Source organism: Barbus barbus (genome assembly GCF_936440315.1).
Source record: "Barbus barbus genome assembly, chromosome: 19".
Taxonomy (NCBI): Eukaryota; Metazoa; Chordata; class Actinopteri; order Cypriniformes; family Cyprinidae; genus Barbus; species Barbus barbus.
The window spans coordinates 16,056,926-16,079,882 of NC_136747.1; the positions used below are offsets into that span (position 1 = coordinate 16,056,926).

The following is a 22,957-nucleotide window of genomic DNA, read 5'->3' on the forward strand; positions in this document are numbered from 1 at the left end:
TTGCCAACTAGGCGGGCTATTTGCACTTAGTGTAAATAGACACTCTTTATTTTAAAATGGCACTGTACTTTTTACCAACGATGATGAAGTAGCACAATAGTATAATGCACAACCTCAGAACTGAGTCATAGTGTCCCAAAAGTTAGTGGACCAAAGCCCAGTTTATACCAATCACTATAATCTTTTAAGACAAGTTTATACTCTGAGTTTCTGAGGGTTACCTGTCTTTGAATCTCAGCAAGGTTGTAAGGAAGAGCTCCCTCCTCCAGAGGTGCAATCATCTCAATGTCAACTAAACCAACACGTCTGTAAAAAAGCAAAAACATGAGCAGACATAAATAAACCGTTAAACAGATTCCTTTTTTCTGCCTTTTCAGAGCACAACATTTCAAAGATGTTTGAGGAAACGTGGTATAGTGAACCCTCACAAGTAAAAACCTCCAACATCTTGACTCAAAGCGAGGAAGGTAATTGCAGTATCACATTGCAAAGAAATAATAATGTCCAAAAACGAAACTTCTGATCACCATTTGCCTACCCAGTACTGTCATGAGTAAGTTCATAGGTCGTGGCATCTGACTCTTCAAAAATGTTCATGTGATATCTTTGGTTTTGGAAAGAGGGGTTTAACTCACCATGATTACACCGCTCTATGGCTCAGAGCAGATATTTTGTAAATATACTTCCAAGCTCATTACTGTTCTGGTAAGAACTTTGCAGCAGTTACAGTAGTGTGGAAACATGTGTGCTGCTTGCTACATGCTGCAGGAAAGTTAGAACAAGCTGGACCGTGTTCAAAACCTCCCGCTGTACAATAATAGGAAGAGTCATGTATCATCGACTATGCAATTGCCAGAACAAGACTCAGAATAGAGAGACCAGAAAAGTTTTCACATATAATTACAGAAGAGTCAAACAATGCTGTTTTTAGATGGCGAGAGTGGCTAGAGGGCTCTGAAACACAGGCTGAGCTGAAGTATGTTATGGCTGAGCCTCGAACCTTCCTCTTGATAGGGAGAGGCTCTCAGACACTGATTCAGTAGGGCCCTGTCGTTATGGTGACTCACCCTCTCGGCTCAGACAGGTCAGCCAGCTGGAACAGGATGTCCACTTCCATAGGGGTCACCTGGCCAAACCTCTGGGCAGCAATGATGAACTCCTCTACAAAACAGAGAAAATACAGAATCAATTAATTACTGCTAAAATTTAATTTATACAGTAGTCATCAACAAGCTTGTTTCACAAAAAATACACAGTGGCCTATTCCAAAGTTTGAAATCAGTTTTTCAAAAACCTTTTTGTCATTTATGCTTACTAGATTAACTTTTCCATTTTAATATAATTTTAAAGTGTCATTTATTCCTATGATGGCAAAGCTCAGTGTCACATGATCCTTTAGAAATCATTCTATGCTGATTTGATGCTCCAAAAATGATTATTTCTGATTATTATCAATTTTGAAAACAGTTGTACTGCTTAATTTTTTTCATGGAAACTGCTAAACCTTTCTTTCAGGATTCTTTGATGAATAGAAAGTTCAAAAAAGCATTTATTTAAAATAGTTTTTTATAACAATGTAAAAGGCTTTACTGTTAATTTTAATCAATTTAATGCATTTTTGTTGAATAAAAGTATTAATTTCTAAAATTAAATAAACAAAGAAACAAAATAAATCTTACTGATCCCAAACTTTTCAACTGTAGCAAATTTAATGTTGTCATCATTTACCCTCATGTTGCGCCAAACCTGTATAAATTTATTTTTATAAGTTGAAAGATTATATTTTGAAGAACCAAACAGTTGTTGGTTCCCCATTGACTTCCATAGTAGGGAAAGAAATACTATGGAAGCCAATGGGTACCATCAATTGTTTGATTACCAGCATTCTTCAAAATATATTATTTTATGTTCAACATAAAGAAACTCATACCGGTTTGGAACAACATGAGGGTAAATAGATAATGACAAAAATTTCATTTTGGGATGAACTATTCCTTTAAGCCACACTTTAAAATATATGACTAAACTAAATACAATATTAAATCAAGTGGCATCTGCAAACAAATGATGTCATTTTTGCAATTATTTTTATCTAACTGGTAGCAAGATCATTTTCAGCAGATGCACTGTATTAAGTCAGTGGGTGAATTACGTTTGAAAGCGAGCATCACTGTGTCTCACTCACTCAGAAGGGCAGAGCACTTGAAGTAAACACTCTGAAGGGTGCAGGACAGTACGGTCACATACAGCCTATATGTCCCTGCCACTTTAAAATTCCCAATTATATCTGTTACAATTATTCTTTCACATCAAATATTGCCTATTTGTATGTTTAATTCAATTCAATTCCAATTTCTGTGGTGTCTGTTAAAACGAAACAAAAATTTTTTTTTTTTTTTATATTTCCACAAGTAATCCTTAGGTGCACAATAACAGTTGAGGTAAGATCCCAAATTACCTCAAAATGCATGAATGCCTCTTTTAGAATCACATGATTATAAACAGTAAAATTACTTCCTCAAAGTGGCCTTCACTAACAGCCTTGTAGAAGGAATTTAGTTACATGCTTTCATTTAAAATGACCCTATATGTACAACGCCTTGCGCAATCTTTTATTAAAATAAAAGTCACTTAATTTGAAGTTTTGTTCATAGTGACACTGAAATGTATTTGGCTTGTAATACTCTGAGTGATCCCTACTGGATCATGTAGTAAATAATGAATTCAAATATTTAGTAAATCATTGAGTCCGGGCTTGTATTGCATATCAGTTGGTTGTGTAGGTTAAGTGCAGAGTGGTAATGAGCAGAACGAACACAGGCCGGTTAACAGTGGGATTCCCACTGCACTGGTATAGAATGACTAGCCTGAAAAAGGCAGCAAGTGTTCTTACACAGAGCCCCATTGAATCAAGGCCAGCTCAGCTTACCCTGGCCTTAAACACGCTGTGAAGTGTGAAGAACGCTCCAATCAAAGATCACGCAGGGCATCTGTCTCTTCAGCTCCCTCCAAAAACAAACACCAGCTACTGATAAATGTGAGGAACATGCCGCCAAGAGCATTCGACCTGCCAAAAATCATATTTGATTCTACAAAAACTTAAATGGACTTTGAAGTATCACAGCAGAAAAGTAACTCTGAAATCACGCAGTCGTGATCGGAAGTGATGAATGACCAGAAAAGCAGTAAGATGATCCACATTAAACATTTTTATACATTTGCAAGCTCTTTTTTTTTTCTATCTGCGGCCTTTGTGCGGGGTGATGTGTTCCCTATTTTCCCCAGGTGGCAAACGATGGCTGTTGCAATGACGAAACTATGCTTCGGCGTACCATTCAAAACATACGGAGCCAATCAGCTGTGGGTCAACAAGAGAAGTAGACATGGAAATTCGCACGCACAGGTCCCAGCGGAGACCGATGGCGGCCTACAGCCTCTGTGAGAACAGCAGTGGTAAATGTAGCCTCCCCACCCCTGGCCCCGGTCTCCACAGGGCTGATAGCATCGCAGTCTGGGTGTGTACAGCAAGAGTGTGTGTCCAAGACGCAGAGCTCCATTGCAGCCAAACTATGAGGGCTGTTTCACAGGTCAGCACTTGGCCAGGGAGACAAAGACCAAGGGATTTTTGAGGTTTTGGGGGCCTTGTTTTAAAAGCCCTCCTAGATGTGGGATATTGGGTTTTTCAAAGTTATTTATCATCTTCTAATGAGCTCTCATCCTCCATCATCCTCTAATAAAATAATAATAATTAGAAGTGTTTGAGCGAGTAAAACAATCAGCAATTTAACATTTAATTATTAACCATTTTATTTCTTAAAAGCTCATGACAACATATGTAAGAAATATGTAAAATTGAAAACTGAAAAAAACAAAACAAATAAGAAGAACTTGACAGAGTAACAAACTGCATTGGCTTTGAAAATTTTAAGAATTTGAGTAAGATACAATTACATATTCATTTATATTAAATTACATACATTATATGAATATAGCATTTTAAAGTGCACAACAACATATATAAAACATTTAACTGTTTAAAAATTAAAGAATTAGTAGAGTAACAAAGAGTAACAAAAAATTAAACAAGAATATTTCAAAATGCTAATCAGAAAATTTCTAAATACATTTAAATACTATAATTATGTGTGTGTGTGTGTGTGTGTGTGTGCGCGCGCGTGTGTTTAGTTTAGTGTGTTTATGAGGACACAAATTTGTATAATGACATGTGTATGACAGAGGTATTACAATATGAAGGTGGTTTATGAGGACACTGCCTATGTCCCCGTAATTCAAAAGGCTTAAAAAACATACTAAATGGTGTTTTCTTGAAAATCTAAAAATGCACAAAGTCTCCTGTGAGGGCTAAGTTTAGGTGTAGGGTTGGTGTAGGGCAATAGCACACACAGTTTGTTCAGTATAAAAACCATTACGCCTATGGAGAGTCCCCATAAACCACAAAAACCAACATGTGTGTGTGTGTGTGTGTGTTAAATTACAGGCATTAGAAAATACAAGTAATTATATTGCCCCAACAAACACATGCACATTAAAAGAAAACTCCGATAGCTCCAGCAATGCACTGTGGGTAATCTTTTGCGCTTTTGAGGCACATAAAGTTAATCAGAGGAGGCCGGACAAAGTCAAAACAAGACAGAACTAAAACAAAAACACTACTAACCTTTAGTAACTTCCACATCTTTGCGGCTGCCTGCCAGGGTGGTGTAGATCTTTCTAATGAGCTCCATGTTGTTTAGCAGAGAGTTGAAGCCATTAAAGTAGGAAAAGCTGACCTGATGTGACGTACTGCCACCGGCCGCCTGCAAAATTGGCAGATGCACACACAGACATTTGATTGAAGACATCCTTTTACAAGGGACAGAGGTGATAAATAGCTGAGAATTCTATGGAATGCCAAACATTAAATCAAGCTACAGTGCGGCGACATCTTTAGCACTTCCACCCCACAGAGCGCTAAATAAATACACGTGTTTCACAGAGAGGCACACTGGTAATTTCAGAGGGATTCAAGCTCGAGGGCCATTTTTAATTAAGCTGTTTTATGAGAAGGACATATAAAGTGGAAAACTAACATGAGGTAAATCTTTAAATAGCATCTGACAGAATGCTTGGTGTAAAAACTCCCTTTGCCACTGATAGCAAAAGAAAATGGGGAAAAGAAAAAGAAAACTAGCCAGTGACTTATTTCATTTACGCTGAAATAATAAGCATTTATGAAATGTAACATTTTACAAACATATCCGATGATTTCAGAGACTAGATGAAGTGTAGTTTGGCTAAAATAGTGCTTGTATAGTTTTCTTCAGGCCTAAGAGGGATTGGAAAGAAAAGCGAGAGCAGATTGTCTCTCACTAGATGGCGCTGTGTGCTTTGCAGAAATGGTGGTGTCTACCTGAAGCCACACAAAAATCATACCTGCTCTGAAGTTTCCTTAACCAAGATGTCATTTGTAAAATCCCTGCATAAACCTGTCCATAAAAAGTATAAACCTTTGTGTAGATGGGATAAAATGTTTACACCTCCTGTCTTGTTTTGCAAGGCATCTAAATTAGAGGATTGAGTGTATAGACTGGGTCTGACGAGCGTATTGTCTTTAATTTATATCTAATGGCCTCGAAATTGTGTTTACAAACATCTCCTAGAATCCCAAGGTTTATGAGGCACAAACCGTGGAGAAAATGACAGACTCCACCGAGTGTGTATAAAACAGACCGCTTACACACACATACACCTAGCAAATAAATATCTCCCAGTGGTTTACGTGAAACAAAAGTCTATCACAAAACTGTCATACAGTACAACCACTGGCTGAAATAGCTAAAACAAATAAAAATAAACAAACTCACTGCAACTAAGCATTCCTCCACAAATGGTGTGAGCATGTGGGGTCTGATGGTCACGATGATGTCCCTGAAGTCCAGAGCGGTGATGGTGCCTGTCTTGGCCTTGTCTCTTTGAATAAAAGCCTGTCTGGCATGTTCTAGCTGCATCTCCTGCAACACAATACATGTCAATCAGTCTGTGCATGCTGGTAGTTTACAGAATGCTGAATTGGAGTGATTTGTACTGAAAAAAAAAGATAGATATATTACATGCATGTGATCCATTATGTACAGCTGGCCTTAATTAAGTAAAAATGCAAATGTAAACTATTTATTTGAATGGTAAAAGCAGCTGCAGATGATATATATCTTTTAAATATAAAGACTAAGCATTCCTATATAAGTAAATATAATGATAAAATGAACTTTGTGCATTGATCTAAATCTAGTCTAAAACATAATAAAGATTTACTGTATATGTATCAACTATAATACTATTAATTTTACTTAATCATAAATGTTATTTGAAAATCAAATGAAAATAAACTGATCATTTAAAAAATATATTATTTTAAAAGTACACATGATGTTTCAATGAAATAACTATTTTATGTTTATTGTTATTTTCAATTAATTTATTTGCTTTAAGATATCTGCTGGAAAGACGTTAGGAGAAGAAACTCATTTTGTTGATTGCGCAACTCAACGGCTGCAGTATCACATCAGGAGACGAGAATGACTTTCTTACACATCTCAGGCTTTTAAAGAGAGTTGTTTTTCTTTCTTCCCGCATAATTGAGATACCGCTCCAAAACACTACAAATATAGGTCTGCTGTGTGAATGGACGTGTCTTCGTATAGAAGAAGCGTCTGCTCACAAAACACTATTAGAGAAAATGTCAAAGCTTTGAATGTCAGACTCCACGCTAACCTATTTATGATATTATAGAAATGTCACGGTCCAAATAAAAATACAGTGACAATACAGTTCCAGATTGTTGGCAGTAATTTCACTATTATTAACCTATTTTTCACATCAGTATACTTGTTTGAATATTTGCAAAATCACATTAAAACAAATGCTGAAAAAACAAAGAAGCTGACTTTATATCTTACACTGTACATGCTCCTGTGCTTTTCGAAAACACACAAACAGTGTTTTAAACAAGGAAATGCCAGTAGCATTGTAAATAAATAAAACAAGGGCAGAGGTAGAGCAAAATATTATCTGGCTACAGATTTTTCTTGTCTTGCATTGTGCTGCTCCAGCCACAAGCATGTGGAATTGCATAATAATTGTGGATCTGAACCTTACAGTTTACAGTTAGTCTTTTAAAACTTTAAATTACTGCAACTGTGAGTGTCTCAAAAGCATGCTTTTTATTTAGGGAGGAGAAGAACTGAACCCCCGAAAGCCAATACTGAAACCACCATGGCATTTATTGTGCCTTTAATTGTCTTTGGATTCAAATAAAACCATTTGATGAGCCACCTCTGTTTGGATCAATTATTTCAATTCAAGCGCTGGCATTGAAACTGCATTTAAACAGCTGCTTAAAAATATCTGAGAAGTCTTAAAGATCTCATCATCTATGCTCAGGTTAAAGAAATTGCAGGATCTTAGACCTTTGGCTATGACAGTAATACCATTTCTGACAGCAGTGCCAGATTTCCGACATGTCATATTTGCAGGTGGTCATATTGACACGAAGTCAGTGTTGGAAAGCCTCCATTCATAAAGGAAAGGAAAATAATTTTGAGAATTTGTGGATTTCATAGAGTAAATCTGAATCTACAGCTTTTATCCTCATACGTATGTGAAGCTGCTGGTTCATTGTTTACAGTGCAGCGTGATATTCTATCAGTGCTGTAGTGGATATAATCGAACAGTTAACACTGACCGGATTTTCAAATCACTCCAAACGACCATAAAAAATTTGCCAATTCAAAGAAAATGAAATAAATGAAACAGGAAATGTGTTTTTTCATAGTTTTCAAGTTCCAAAAACAAAATTAATCCCGTCTTGGCCACAAACACAATATCGGCGTGTTTCTTGCAGTTTTCCAAAAACCCATCTGGTCCAAGTTAAGTTTAATATAAAAAGCTCATTCAGATATAGTGAGCGTAGATGCAAACTTGGCACAGCCGACCCCTCACACCCCCTCTGCCCACTCTCAGGTCTAGACGCTATATTGGAAAATATCTTGCACACCACCAATACAAAAGGAATACTGCTATTCTTCTTGAAGGAGAAAACCTTTACCTGTTTTAGGAGAATCGCTAGACTGCTCTGAGGTTACGTCACCTAATGAGAAACAAATGCTGGCACAGGAATATAACTCCAGTGTTTCATTAATGACTAACTAGGTCAATATGCCTCGTTGTGCTGCGGGAAACGGTGCCCAGAACAGTGTTTCAATCTAGGCAAGACCAGGCACAAAATATACCAAACAAGACATTATATCGATCTGAGCTCTGCGGCAGTGAAGGAAAGTATGTGACGGGGATAGTATGAAAGTGAACGTGTTTGGGCGTATGTGGCGGGAAAGGTGGGGTGCAAGTGGATCAGAGAGAAATTAGACAGCAGTCATACCCACCAGCAGAAACTGAGTGAACTCTCCGTAGTTAAGGTGTTTCTTCCTCTCGGCGCCAAAGTGGAGCTGAACAAATTCTGAGTTCCAGTTAAAGGGGATGTGCTGGTGAATAGTGGTCTGACTGAAAACTTGTTTCACATCCTCTGAAATCAGAGATAAGCCTGACGTCAGAAATGTCATTGTTGAGGATTGGGTTACAAAACTATGCATTGTTAGATTTTTAGTACTGACAAAACAAGTCCAAAAGTAAACCTCATTTAGAAAAACAATGCAACTGATTTTTTTTTTTTTTAAACATGAAAATATACATAAAGCATTTTGAAAAAAATGCAAATAAAACCCATTATGTAATGTTTTATATAAAATGAAGAAGATATATTTAAGATTTGGGACTTTTTGTAAATGTATACAAAAATTCAGTTCTTGGATCATCTCAAATCATAAGGGAGAACTTGATCAACAGGTTTTATACAAAACTGGCGTTCATCAAATAAAAAAAAAAGACATTTTGACTTAAGTAAATTTTTCAATTCAACTGTTCACTCATATGCTGATGATATAATTTTTAATAAAACATTCATTAAATTAGAAAATAAAAGGCTAAACAGAAGTGGCAAAATATGTCTTTGCATTGAAGATGACAATAAAAGCAAAGAAAAATGGGGTTGAAGGTTTTGCCGAGAAGCATTCCTCATGGAGCTCTGCAGTTCCAACAGGTTTTTCCCATTTATGGCTAATTATATACAGTAAGCAGTCATTTAGCAGATGCTTTTTATATTGCATTACAACAGAGTTCCACTGTGGACCTACTCCAGACCTTTATTTTATCAGTGTTTATGAACCTGTCAACACGTCTCTGTCCTTCTTTCTTTATATCGCTTTGGAGTCGCTTGGCAGCCTGCAAGTTTATTACCTCTCATTCATCTAATTGAAGTTGAAGGGGGGAGAAAAATGAAAAAACAGAGTCATTCATTAATTAAAACCTAAATTTTCCAAACCCTTATAAATATCCCTTCATAATATTACTTGCAATGACAGGGTTTATTAAATGGTGAAAAAAGACTGTTTAATGTAACAGCAAGAGACCTTTAATTCTTTTAATGACATTAAGAGGGTTATAAACGGGAGTCTCCTGTTCGCTTTAACACAGAGCGGCATTTCATTTTCCTACCCTCTGTAGTGCATCACAATAAAGTGATTTTGACACGACCATAATCTTAGTCAGAAGTTATTTGCTATTTATGTTGACGTGATTGCTGCAGTTGAAAAACAGGTGTATGAGACAAATACTACCTATACGTTCTCATTACAGCTCAACCCAGATGTACCACTGACGACATGAACAACAAGAGACCTTTGAACGCCACAGAAACATCCCTTCTAAATACAGAGTCATTTCAATACACAATATGCATATGTGCATGTATTATCTGATCTTATTCCCTATTGACTAAAACAGCTTGATGAAAGTCTCTTTCTCTCCGCCTAGGCACTTTGGGTAGTGCATTTAAAATGAGCTGATCTGACAGGTCTCACCTACAAAAGGCAAATTAGACTATTTAAGTCAATTAGGGAAATTTAACGCATGAGATACACGCATGCATTCTTCCTGTGCCAAGTTCTTTTGCACCATGAATATAACTGCAAAAGCAATTTCTCATAATATGTAGTGCCTTACTATCCTTTGTTCATAGTCTTGTCTGTAATAACCCACAATGAATGTAAAGCGGAAGATCATATTGATGTCCACTAGGGACTGTTTAAAATCTATCTGCATTTTGAAGATCTCTAGCAGTGGATGAATAAAACTGATTAAGAGTTTTACCTTTACTGATCCTGCAATACTTTGCTAAGTGACAGAAATCTGTTGGTCTAAGCAATACTCGATTTTAGACATTCAGCTGATATAATTATAGTTTAGGCCAAAACAAGTATATTCATGTAATGGAAATTAAAATTAATTTCTGTGCATGAAATTCTTAGAAAATTCTTGTGATGAAAAAAGCTAACAAACTAGCGAAACAAAAGCAAAGCAGAGAAAAAACAAAAAAGCAGAGAAAAAACAAAAAAGCAAAGAAAAACAAAACAGGGTTGCTTTTACAGAAAGTGAAGTGAGTGACTTAGCCTTTATAAATCATGGCAACTGTAGATTAATAAAAGACTCCAATGTTCAAAAAACATTTACTATTACACAGATTTTCTGCCAAGTAATAGAGTTAATTCTCATAACTGTAGCCTGTTTGACATTGCCAAACAACACAACAACTAGTCCTATTTATACAGAACTCGTGCAATCACAGGTGAACTTTTATGAACATTTTACAACAGCTTCAAATGCAGCTCATCCAATCAGAAGTTTGAGTTGGAGCTCTGTTTTATGAAGTGTGTTGTACACTCACCAAAAGTGGCAATTCCGTTTCCAGTTTTGTCAAAGAGCTGGAAGGCAACCATGAAGAGAGCATCCGGAGCGCACAGCACCGACTCAAAAGCCAGAAACTCCTGGAAGGAGATCAACCTGATGGAGACAAACAGACTTACAGCCTACATATTGTGGACACTTCACTTCACCAGCCTGGCATTACATTATTGAATGATGAGAGGGTATCACTCACTGATTACTGCTTCTCGTCGCCAAACAAAAAAAAGGTAGCACATATTTTCATTGTGAACACTTGACACTTGAGTGATTTGTTCAACTGTAATTATCAGCCTAAAATTATGATGTACAAAACATCTAAACACACGGTCCAGCTTCGATTCTAGGCCCAGAAATTAAGTGAATGACAAAACAATTTGACATAACAGGCTATTCAATGATCCCAATCTTGATTGAAGAGCTTCCAATTTGACTGTCAAATGTCATTACCATACTAAAAAAATGGGACCAGTTCATATAAGGTCCCCAGGATGGGAACTCAGTAAATAATGTGATTACAACAAGTCATGCAGCAGTACAGTAAGGAAATGCTCAGGAATTACTAGTATACACATTCACTAGTAGTCCAATAGAGACACTGTGTTTTTTGTGGTCTTTTTTATATAGAGGCTTGTACTAAAAATGCTTAAATAAACCAATACATAAACTAAAATATATAGTTAAAAATATATAAATATTTCTCTAAATATATTTACATAATAATGATATAATAAATGCAATAGAAACTGTATCTCTGTACAAATTTCTATACAAAAGTAAAATAATAAGTTTGTTTTCTTTTTCAATGAAGAGTTGAACCAGAGTAAAAGAAAATGGTTTGCAACTGATTAGGTGTGGCCAAACTTTTGACTGCTTCTGCACATTTTGAGAAATAGTTAGGAAGCCTTCTTATATTTCCACTATTATTAAATATATCCATTTTAAGATTAGTTCATTAGTTCCTGTATGTGTTCTCGCTTTACAGTAAGGATAAACAGGTGCTATTGTTCAAAAAATATTTGAGCAAACCTGCAGAAAGATTAAAAAAATTGATATCAATAAAGGGGAACAGCACTACTTCTGCAGATGACAAAGTTTGAATCATAATGGAGAGCATGACATTTGCCGAACATCAGAAAACACATAAACATGCACACAACCGCACACATACACACGTATCCACCTCATCAAATAAGCAATTTCAGCATTCATAGGAAACCCTGGGGACCATGCAATCTAGTCTTTATTTAAGCGCAGTTCAAAGTTGCCTCAACTCCATTATGAATTTCACAAATGGATACAGCAATTACTCGAGGTCACTGCTAACGAGCAGTCCCAATGCATGCATCTCTAATTTATTTCAATTTCCAGGGAGCAATGATTACATTTTCGTGGCCACTCTAATTAATTTTGTTACTGATGAAATTCAAAGGAACTGAGAATTTGTGCGCTTCCAGCATGCCAAATCAGCCACATTGTGGAGTCAAGAGTAATTGTTTTATTAACTAAGCTGACAGTAGGAGAACAGGAGCCTGCTGTTTCAGAGTGGGTGGAGAGCTACAAAGGCGATCCGCTGGGCACGGGCATTGATGATTAAAAACAAAAAGCAAGGAGAAATGATACAGATGCTGCTGCTTTTACTAAAAGAAAAGTTTTACTTTACAAAACTCAACAAGTGATTAAAATGAATCTCAGACACCAGAAACCATTGGAAGGAAACAATGAACTTCTAATCACCAGATGGTATTGCTTTCATTTCAGATCAGCTTGATGGTCACTGTAATTGATTTTGGGAGCGTATCTGCATTAAATACCCTCCTATCAACAGACACAAAAATGAGTTGTGCATGTAGTTTCCCCAGCGCCATGCCAGACATGAGGCTTATGATGGTTGATTAGCGGTTCCTTGACTACTAGAGAACAATTACACTGGTACACAAACACGCTAAGATGCTGTAGCCCTTGAAAAACAAACTAAACTGAAGCTCGAGTAATAAGGCCAATGCAAAACATCTTCCAACCATCAACTAAAATGGCCCAGAACCAGAATGGTAACATGGGGAATGCAAAAACTCTCTCAAATATGATACTGAAATGGTTTAATAATATGGGTAGTTCATGTGGAACTGTGTTTTTCTAAACTCAAACTGGAAAATCTTTTTAAAGAAACCACTATTCAGTTTGAGGTCAGTTGTTTTTTTAAGAAATTAATATTTTTATTTAGCAAGGACACATTAAATTGATCAAAACACATTAAATTGATCAAAACAATAAAGCTCAACTTGAACTTGACTTGAAAAGTGACAGTAAAGACACTTAGAATGTTACCAAATATTTTTTCCCCAAATAAATGCAGTTCTGTTCAACTTTCTATTCTTCAAAAAATCTTGAAAAAATGCTTCACATTTTCCAGAAAAATATTAAAGGGATAGTTCACCCAAAAATGAAAATTGTGTCATCATTTACTCACACTCAAGTAGTTCCAAACCTGTATGAATGTCTTTGCTCTGCTGGACACAAAGGAAGATATTCTGAAGAATGTGGGAAACAGTTCTGGGGCACCATTGACTTCCATAGTATTTTTTTTCCTACTATGGAAGTCAATGGAGCCCCAAAACAGCCTGGTTACAAGTTTTCTTCAAAATATCTTCCTTTGTGTTCGGCAGAACAAAGACATTCATACAGGTTTGGAACTACAGGTGCATCTCAATAAATTACTGGAAAAAGTTAATTTTTTCTTGTAAGTTAGTTCAAAAAGTGAAACTTTCATATATTTTAGATTCATTGCATGTAAAGTAAAACATTTAAGAAAAAAATTAGTTTTCATTTTGATGATTAGAGCTTACTGCTCATGAAAGTCAAAAATCCAGTATCTCAAAATATTAGAATATTTACATTTGAGTTTCAATAAATGACCATCCCTACAGTATAAATTCCGGGTATCTCTTGTTCTTTGAAACCACAATAATGGAGAAGACTGCTGACTTGGCAATGATCCAGAAGACGAACATTGACGCCCTCCACAAAGAGGGTAAGTCACAGAGGGTCATTACTGAAAAGTGTGGCTGTTTACAGAGTGCTGTATCAAAGCATATTAAATGCAAAGTTGACTGGAAGGAAAAATTTGGGTAGGAAAATGTGCACAAGCAACAGGGATGACTGCAAGCTTGAGAATACTGTCAAGCAAAGCTGATTCAAACACTTGTGAGAGCTTCACAAGGAGTGGACTGAAGCTGGAGTCAGTGCATCAAGAGTCACTATGCTCCGACGTCTTCAGGAAAAGGGCTACCAAGCCACTTCTGAACCAGAGACAACGTCAGGAGCGTCTTACCTGGGCTGTGGAGAAAAAGAACTGGACTGTTGCTCAGTGGTCAAAAGTCCTCTTTTCAGATGAGAGTAAATTTTGCATTTCATTTGGAAATCAAGGTCCCAGAGTCTGGAGGAAGAGTGGAGAGGCACAGAATCTATGTTGCTTGAAGTCCAGTGTGAAGTTTCCACAGTCTGTGATGATTTGGGCTACCATGTCATCTGCTGGTGTTGGTCCACTGTTTTTTCTGAAGTCCACAGTCAATGCAGCCATCTACCAGGAAATTTTAGGGCACTTTATGCTTCCTTCTGCTGACAAGCTTTATGGAGATGCTGATTTCATTTTCCAGCAGGACTTGGGACCTGCCCACACTGCCAAAGGTACCAAAAGCTGGTTCAATGACCATGGTATTACTGTGCTTGATTGGCCAGCAAACTCGCCTGACCTGAACCCCAAAGAGAATCTATGGGGTATTGTCAAGAGGAAGATGAGAGACACCAGACCCAACAATGCAGATGACCTGAAAGCCGCTATCAAAGCAACCTGGGCTTCCATACCACCTCAGCAGTGCCACAAACTGATCAACTCCATGCCATGCCAAATTGAGGCGCCCCTACCAGGTATTGAGTACATATACAGTAAATGAATATACTTTCCAGAAGGCCAACAATTCACTAAAAATGTTTTTTTTTTTTTAATTGGTCTTATGAAGTATTCTAATTTGTTGAGTGAATTGGTGGGTTTTTGTTAAATGTGAGCCTAAATCATCACAATTAAAAGAACCAAAGACTTAAACTACTTCAGTCTGTGTGCATTGAATTTATTTAATACACGAGTTTCACAATTTGAGCTGAATTACATAATAAATGAACTTTTCCACGACATTCTAATTTATTGTTACGTCCCTTTTGTTCTATTTCTGTGTGTTGTCTTTTGTTTGGGAGGTGTTTCTGTGTGTTTCTGTGCAGGAGGACGTCTGATTGGTTCCTGCAGTCCAATTGGTGCCACACCCTGCCTGGTCAGCTGACTTCTGGATGCCTATAAGATACTTTGTCATCACTTCCCGCTTTAGCTTCGTGCTCGCTTGCTCTGCTTGTTACATGGTTTAATTAGCCTGAGAATCTGTGGATGTTTGACCGTGAGAGAGTTCAATTGTTGTTTGCTAGTTTGTTTTGCCCAATTGTTTGTACTATTGACTACCGCCTGTTCTCTGACCTAGATTCTGGATTGCCCCTGTTTGGACTTGTTTGCTAACCACTGTAAATAATTGTAAATAATAACCTTTTGGGGAGGTAGGGAGACAGATGCTATTTTTGTTGGAATTTCTTTGTTGATTGTTTTTGGATAGGGAGTTAGGTAAGTAATCTGTATTTTATTTTAGTTTTGTGAATTAGTGAATTTTTTTTCAATTCTTGATCTTATGCTGCAATCATCAAAACTCTGGAGAGAGACATACTATAGAAAGAAACCAATACATTTGTTGTTTATTTTTCATAGAATATTATGTTGCTATCAATTTTCAATGTGTTATGCTAATCACAACAGGCATACGTTTTACAAATCATTTCCCTATATCTCCCAGCAGATGCCACGCACCTTTAAATTGTGTTGTTTCTAAAAGAGAAAGGTGCTGGTAAACACTGTCCTTAGCAGAAACACTATTTACAGACTTATTATTTCAGTGGTTTAGCGTAGTTGCTTTTATCCGTGACAGGTGAAGAGAGAGCACCTTCAATAAGCTCTGGCCCTGTCATTGTCACTGACAAGCGTGGATGCAGAGGGACGCAGGCTGGTTTAGCTTTCCCTGAGTGCATACCTCAGACCAGCCTGAAACCACAAGGGCACGGACTGCCATTTTCTCAGCATGCGCTCTTTACAAAGTTTTAACCCCCAAGAGGCTACGGAGTTTCACACTTGAGGAGTTTTTCCATCAGAAATGGAGAGGGGAGAAAAGATAAGAGGGAGAGAAGGAGAGAATGTCTGGCAGATCTTTGAATCAGCAGGGAAGTCTACACGTGTTGAATGAATGATTCAGAACCGTTGGCAGGATGCCGCTCAAACAGGGCTGAGTGAATAAAGGAGAAGTGATTCAGTGCCTGATGGATGTCACCATATCACTTGATTTATTCCAGCTCAGGAGGAGGTAGAAAATGCATCATGCTGTTTGTATCCATCTCATGAAACAGAGATAACCTTTGAATCATCTCAATCAGATGAAAACCTACCTCGGTTGTAAAACATGTCGTTTTCAGCAAAAACATCGGCACCCACACAAACAGATTAAGCTAGAGATGGAAATGTTACAACTTTGAATACATTCCAACATTATAACGAGCTTCATTTGTATATAAATTTATTTTTAAAAAATATGAACCGCTGTGAGGGCTTCATTCCATCATAATTCTGGGACGAAGGCCTCAAAATGAACGTTTCCTCATTTGCAACATTCCACAGTCCTTACGCCATGAAGGTCCCGACCACAGCCGCCACTACGACCAAACCTCAGAAATCCATATACATTATATATATATACACATACATATATATATATATATATATCCAGAACTTTATTTAACTAGTTCAGTAACCTACACACATTGTGCGAATATCATTAAAAAAAAAGATAAATGCTTACCGAAAAGACAATGCTTACCAACATTGAACCTTTTTTCCATAATCTTGATTAAATCAAACAACGCTCCTATTTTTTACTCAAAGCCTTGCAAATAAATAAAAAATGATGTTCAGAAAGAGAGCTCAAGCCATGATTCCCTAATAGTTATCCGTTAATAGCTGAGATGCAGCAATTTATCCATCCTCAAAGTCGCACAAAGCATGAGAGCTGAATAGCACAGGCAATTACAGTGCGTGTGTACCTCTCCCGGTCTATGGCAGCCCTAATAATGTGTGCCGCATGACCACATGCACTCGGCGCGGAACGTGGCCCGGCTGGTTTCCGTGGTAACGCACAATCTTTTTGGACTTACGCTTGCGTATCATTGGCCATCATTATGTATCATTAAAAGCATACATATTAATGCAAAAGGGGGTTGAGCCGTGCTGCCTGAATGGAGCAGCACCTGAACAAAGTGTGGCGTGTTAAGATGTCTGACCCTTCATCCTAATGCAGGATTAAAAGCGGAAGATACCGCAGCATAATCCACATCCATTTCCCTGCAAAGGCTTTGTTTATGAATCAAATGAACTATAAACTGTAATTTACACAAGTCGTGAATTATTAATGAAACAAATTCACGCTGTGTGTTGGTTATTGTCATTTAAATACTGAAAATTCAACAGTATTATTTAGGGGGCATTTTTGTTTTGTGTTTGGTAGCACAGTTTGATTTGTTTACAAACTTAACACCTGCTAAAGGCTCAAGTGCAATATAAAAATTTAACAGCAGCAGTAGAAATAAATACTAACCCATCTTTGGTCTGGTCCACAACACCTGCCAGTAAACCGGTGGCCTCCTTGGAAAGCTGAACGTCTGTTTGTGCGTGAAGGAACTTGGACACAAAGTCCTCAGGCGACATGTAGTGCTCTCCATTCTTCTCCACACTGGCATACTGTGAAGGGAAAAAAAACTGGGCTGATATCATATATAATAAATATATATATATAATGTTGAGGCCACTGCAGTACAGAAAAGATATAGAGAATAAAATAGTTTGTTACATGTTTGTTCACAAAATCTTATTTACATAAAATATGATGCATGTTATGCAATAAACCAGCAAACTCAATGCAGTCATTGAAACAGTCACTTAATACAGTGATGGTACAATCCAATATTTCATGATTATTAGTATGGCAAAATACATTCAATATCACATCAAAATGGTAGTCATAAATATTCAGAAATAAAAGCCCAGGACAATATAATCAAAGAAAAATTACCTTCGTAGTTAAAGGCAACATGGCCAAAACATTTTAAAATCATAGAGAAGGTACTTTCTACTCTTAATAGCAGATATCAGAAGGAAAGAAAAAGGTTGATTATTGAAAGGAATATTAAGCGTTTGTTAGTTCACAGCTGTTAGATTCATTTAAGATGCTACCTAAAATACGTTATTCATGCAAAGTTCTTCTTGTGCGTTTAAGGAACTCAGCTTCGTAAATTCATGTGAACTTACTATGAGTTCCATACAGTGCTCGATTCATTTTTAAATTAATCCTCAGGTTTTCTTTCTGTAATGAGAAATTTATTAAATGGTTACATCAGATAGAGGTATATGTCATTGACACCAGTGCCTAGATGCTGGGCTACAACTCCCGTCCCTTCATTTCCAGATTTTGAGGGGAGATAAGCGATGACATACCTTCAAGAAAATGGACTTCAGCTCTGCTGGATCAGCCCTCTTTATCATTACCTGTAGAGACAAACACATTGTGATCTACATACATTCATAATGAATATATATATATATATATATATATACACACATACATATACACACACACACATCAGGCCTGGTCCTCTCATTTAACATTATTTTAGGATTAAGGTTTTTTATAACGACATGCAAGTGGTAATAGTAATGGCCATATATTTAATAACTGATATTACTATTAAAAGCATCTTATATGTAAGGAACCCAGACAAACACTTGTAATGTCAAGCTCAACTTCAAGAATGTTTAGCATCCTATAAACCCCATGACACCCATTCAAGCGCTCAAGCAGACGCTGGACAGTCTATTTGCAGGGGTTTGATGCTTCACCCGAGCTCTCTGAAGTGCTCAATGTCACTGAAAGACGCTAACATTCACCCAGGACATTAGCAGGCTAACTAGCTCTGTCACACCGGCTGCTGTGTACTGAAGGTTATCAGTTAATCTCCCCCGCGTTTCTCCAGTAACCTGCAATGACTTTTTCTGGATACATACGCATGCTTCACGATCAAATACTGAGCTCTTTTTCGTCTGCCTAGCTGTTTCTGTGCGAGAATAGCACTTACCTTTGCTGCCATGCTCAGCTAGCATACAACTATAGCAACAGAAGTCTTCTCGAGCTTGATGACGCTTCCATGGAGATCACGTGCGGGACAGTAGCGGACATGCCTATAAAATAACAGTCTTACAATTTTAACAACGTTAATCATTAATCATTAGTTAGTTATTAGAATATCAGATTCGGGGGTGTTTTTTTAAAGGAAGCCGTTGCTTTGGTTTGAGCAAATGTTATTTGTAATTTTCCTGGGTGATCTGCACAATTTTTTCTCAAGAATATACAAATATAAATAAATATTTTAGCAGCATTGAGTTCTGTGATGTTTTGTAGAATTATTTCACATAACTTACTTTAAAACACTCACTCTGTTAAATGAAATTGCAGAAACGGATGTGATAATATTAATATTCACCTTCATGCTGCTATAAGTATCTTACTGGGCAATGTTAGCTTTTTATTTCCATTATAATTTAATGTTTTAGTGACTGAGCTTGACCAGAACATATTTCTGAAAGTCTGGCATAATAAAGCATGTTCTTTCTTAAAAGTTACATAATTCAAAAGGTAGGCCTAATGCATTGCAGAAGGAATAAGACCCATGTGGTCCCAGACCCTCCGTCGTACACTAGTGTAGTTCTTTATCAGTTAAACATGATGTGCTCATGATGTAGAATGAAGAAATGTTAAGCAATGGCGAATAATTGATGTTATGTCGTCTAATTATAACTCAAAAGAATGTATTTCATTTGATTTAATCATAAGCTAGTTATGAATTATAAGCAGAAACAGACAAATATATTAAATAAAATAAATTGAGAGCTGGGTTACATTAACATAAATTCCAAATGACGAAAAAAAAAAACTTAACCATTTATTTCACCTTGGAAATGTAACAAGTCTTCCCCTTTCTATCTTCATAAGCTTTTTTATTCAACCACTGAGCAAAGAAAGAACAGTTATCTTTTTCCTTGGTATAAAAAAACAATTTAAAGGAGGAAAAGGTCTCTGACGGGGGATGGTCTTCAGAAATAAAATACATTTTGAGCTCAAAATAATTCAAAGTGTTTTTCTGGTGGCTTCTGGGATTCTTGAAGAACCAGTAGGAACCACAGTATTTTTCACAGCAGGCTTTCTCCGTTACTCAAATGGGCCTCACAGGGAAAATTCTCTTTCCCCAAATATCCATGGCACCTGCTCTATTTCTATTCAGAAATATATCTCAAGATAGTGATGCATTCTGCTAACATTTCTCAAAGTTGATTGCAAATATACATATAACATTGTAAGTTGTATTAAAGGGATAGTTGACCCTTAAGTCATTCCAAATATTTTGAAGAATGTTCATAACCAAACAGTTTTATATATTTGGTATATATATATATATATATATATATATATACACACCAAATAATGATGAAAACTTGCTTGGACTCCCCAGTGGCTGGATTATTTTGCCGAACCAGAAGACCTTTGACACGTCTTGGCCAGGGTCGCCTTCTGCCTCTCCTGGGACAAACACAAAACACATCTTTGAAGAAAAAGGCTGAAAGAGTAGACAGACATCTTGGGGCAAAATCCCCCTATTTCGGTTGTCTAAACTGAGAGGTTTAAAAATAGAACTACTTATAAACAAATGATTGAACCACTTTGTTGCTCTTTACCACTGGAGTGTCTCTAATAATGGTCAGCGACTGGGGACTTAGAGGTCTCTAAGGTTAAATACCTTCTGTTTTAAGTAACAGAGGCATGGAGATGTGGTTTACAAAGTTGTGTCTATTTGAGATGTTGACAGGTTAATTATAGTCTTTCAGGCGCTGATGAAGACGACTGACATGATTTAACTTCTCCTTGAGCTTGTCTGCCTCCTTTAAGTTCTGTATCTGCTCAGTTATATAAAATTCAATCATCAAATCTTGTGTCCTTTCTAAAAATTTCCACCCAGGAAAATTACATTGCTGCAAATTTACTACAAATCCAGGTAGTTAAATGTATGTAAATATAGTGTTAACATTTAATGTTAACAGCTACTGTTTTAAGCACCACTAACAAGACTTTAAAGTGTTCACATACAAATTCACTGTATGTCATTGCTTTTTCCCTTTTAAAAATCTTTGTCAGCATTTAGAAGTTATGTGGTTATGTGGTATTCTTTTATACTGTTTTTCACTCGCTATCTCTAATGTCTGTTTTATCTTTGTCTTGGAAAGATGTCAAACTGAATTAGTAGGGAATCAGATAAAATATATATAATTCCCCTGACAAAAACAGAATGAGCATTATAGGCCTTGACAGACACAAAAATAAATCTGTTTGAACAACATCCCACCAGCTAACTTAGTATGTCTGGTTCAATTCAAAGTGCAAAACTATAAAAAGCACTGACAGAAGTCCAGTGATAGAATATAGACAAATGAGCAGTAAGCAACTGTTGTTCCCAACTAGACTTTGAACCTGGCCTAGGAAAAGCCTGACTGATCTGTTTATTTTTATAGAGTAAAGTGATGATGAGGAGATCAACATTACAAGCTGTTCACTATTTATTTGCCTACTTCCCCAGCATTTACACTTGTACACAACACGTCTGTACACTACGGTCACCTGAACCTGCTCACTCTGCTTTGCAAAAGCCCCATGAAGTCCAACTCCTGAATGAATCTGTTTAACATCTTTCAGTTCAAATGAGTGACTACACTAAACATGCTTTGGGGCATATGGGATGGGCTGAAATTGCCCCTCTGGAGGGACGGACGGATGCGCCGGGGCAATTTGAGAAAGTCCAGGCAAGCAGGCTTTAGCCATTTCGAAAAACAAGAGCCCACACTCAGACCTGCAACCTGAGAGGACGAAGGGTACCTCTCCACCTAAGTGAATCCAGATGCTGCCCACAAACACTGCGGAGCGAGTCAAAGGCTCTGGGCTGCACACTTGGACCTCAGATTCCTGCTCTTTCTCATAGCTGCTGATCATAGGGGCTGTTCAACAGCATTGTGGGAGGGAAATTATCAGCCTTATTCGTCTTTGAACAAAACAAGAACACCAGAAAATCTTTAAGTCTTTTCCTTTTCCTTTTCCTGAGGACATACCACCTGGCCACAAATCTAGATACACAGGCCGTACTGGAAATCTGGAAAGTTGTTGGATTTCATTAGAAAAAAAAAAACTGAGGCATGGTTAAAATACTGGACAATTTATATATTATATGTATATATATATATTATTTATATATATGATAGATAGATAGATAGATAGATAGACAGACAGACAGACAGACAGACAGACAGACAGACAGACAGACAGACAGACAGACAGATAGATAGATAGATAGATAGATAGATAGATAGATAGATAGATAGATAGATAGATAGATAGATAGATAGATAGATAGATAGATAGATAGATAGATAGATAGAAAGATAGACAGATACATACATACATACATACATGCATATATATTTTGGTCCTATATTTTAAGCATGCTTCAGGTTTTTTTTTTCGAATGCAATATAATTTGAATATATAATAAGTTTTTTTAAATGCATTTTTTTAAAACTACCAACTTTGAGGTCAGTAAGAATTATAAATAAATAAATAAACTCACAGTTTAAAACTGTGAGTTTAAAAAAATTAACTCTCAATCTCACAGTTTCCTCAAAAATATTAAGCAGCACAACTGTTTTCAACATTAATAATAAGAAATGTTTCTTGAGCAGCGAATTAGCATATTAAGATGATTTCTGAAGGATTGAAAAAATTCAGCTTGGCATAAGGCGCATGGCAGAATAGATAGAGTGCAAACCAGTTAAATAAAAACAAAACTGTGCAAATATATTTGTAGTGCAAAAAGA

At 36.8% G+C, this 22,957-nt stretch overlaps 1 protein-coding gene across 2 annotated transcripts in view; it reads right to left on the reverse strand.

Moving 5' to 3' along the window:
- Nucleotides 1-19,201, reverse strand: part of LOC306885443 (electrogenic aspartate/glutamate antiporter SLC25A13, mitochondrial-like) — a 41,676-nt gene extending 22,475 nt beyond the window's left edge. The window contains exons 1-10 of one of the 2 annotated variants that reach the window (XM_079441959.1): nt 19,120-19,201; nt 18,482-18,532; nt 18,296-18,350; nt 17,586-17,728; nt 10,835-10,950; nt 8,439-8,578; nt 5,865-6,011; nt 4,679-4,817; nt 1,068-1,161; nt 222-306 (exon numbers count right to left, since the gene is read on the reverse strand). In XM_079441959.1, coding sequence (XP_079298085.1) covers nt 222-306; nt 1,068-1,161; nt 4,679-4,817; nt 5,865-6,011; nt 8,439-8,578; nt 10,835-10,950; nt 17,586-17,728; nt 18,296-18,307 — 876 coding nt within the window. In that variant the 5' untranslated portion in view covers nt 18,308-18,350; nt 18,482-18,532; nt 19,120-19,201. The remainder of the gene's footprint in view (nt 1-221; nt 307-1,067; nt 1,162-4,678; nt 4,818-5,864; nt 6,012-8,438; nt 8,579-10,834; nt 10,951-17,585; nt 17,729-18,295; nt 18,351-18,481; nt 18,533-19,119) is intronic. The other variant, XM_079441958.1, reaches the window with a different exon arrangement.
- Nucleotides 19,202-22,957: the final 3,756 nt, after the last annotated feature.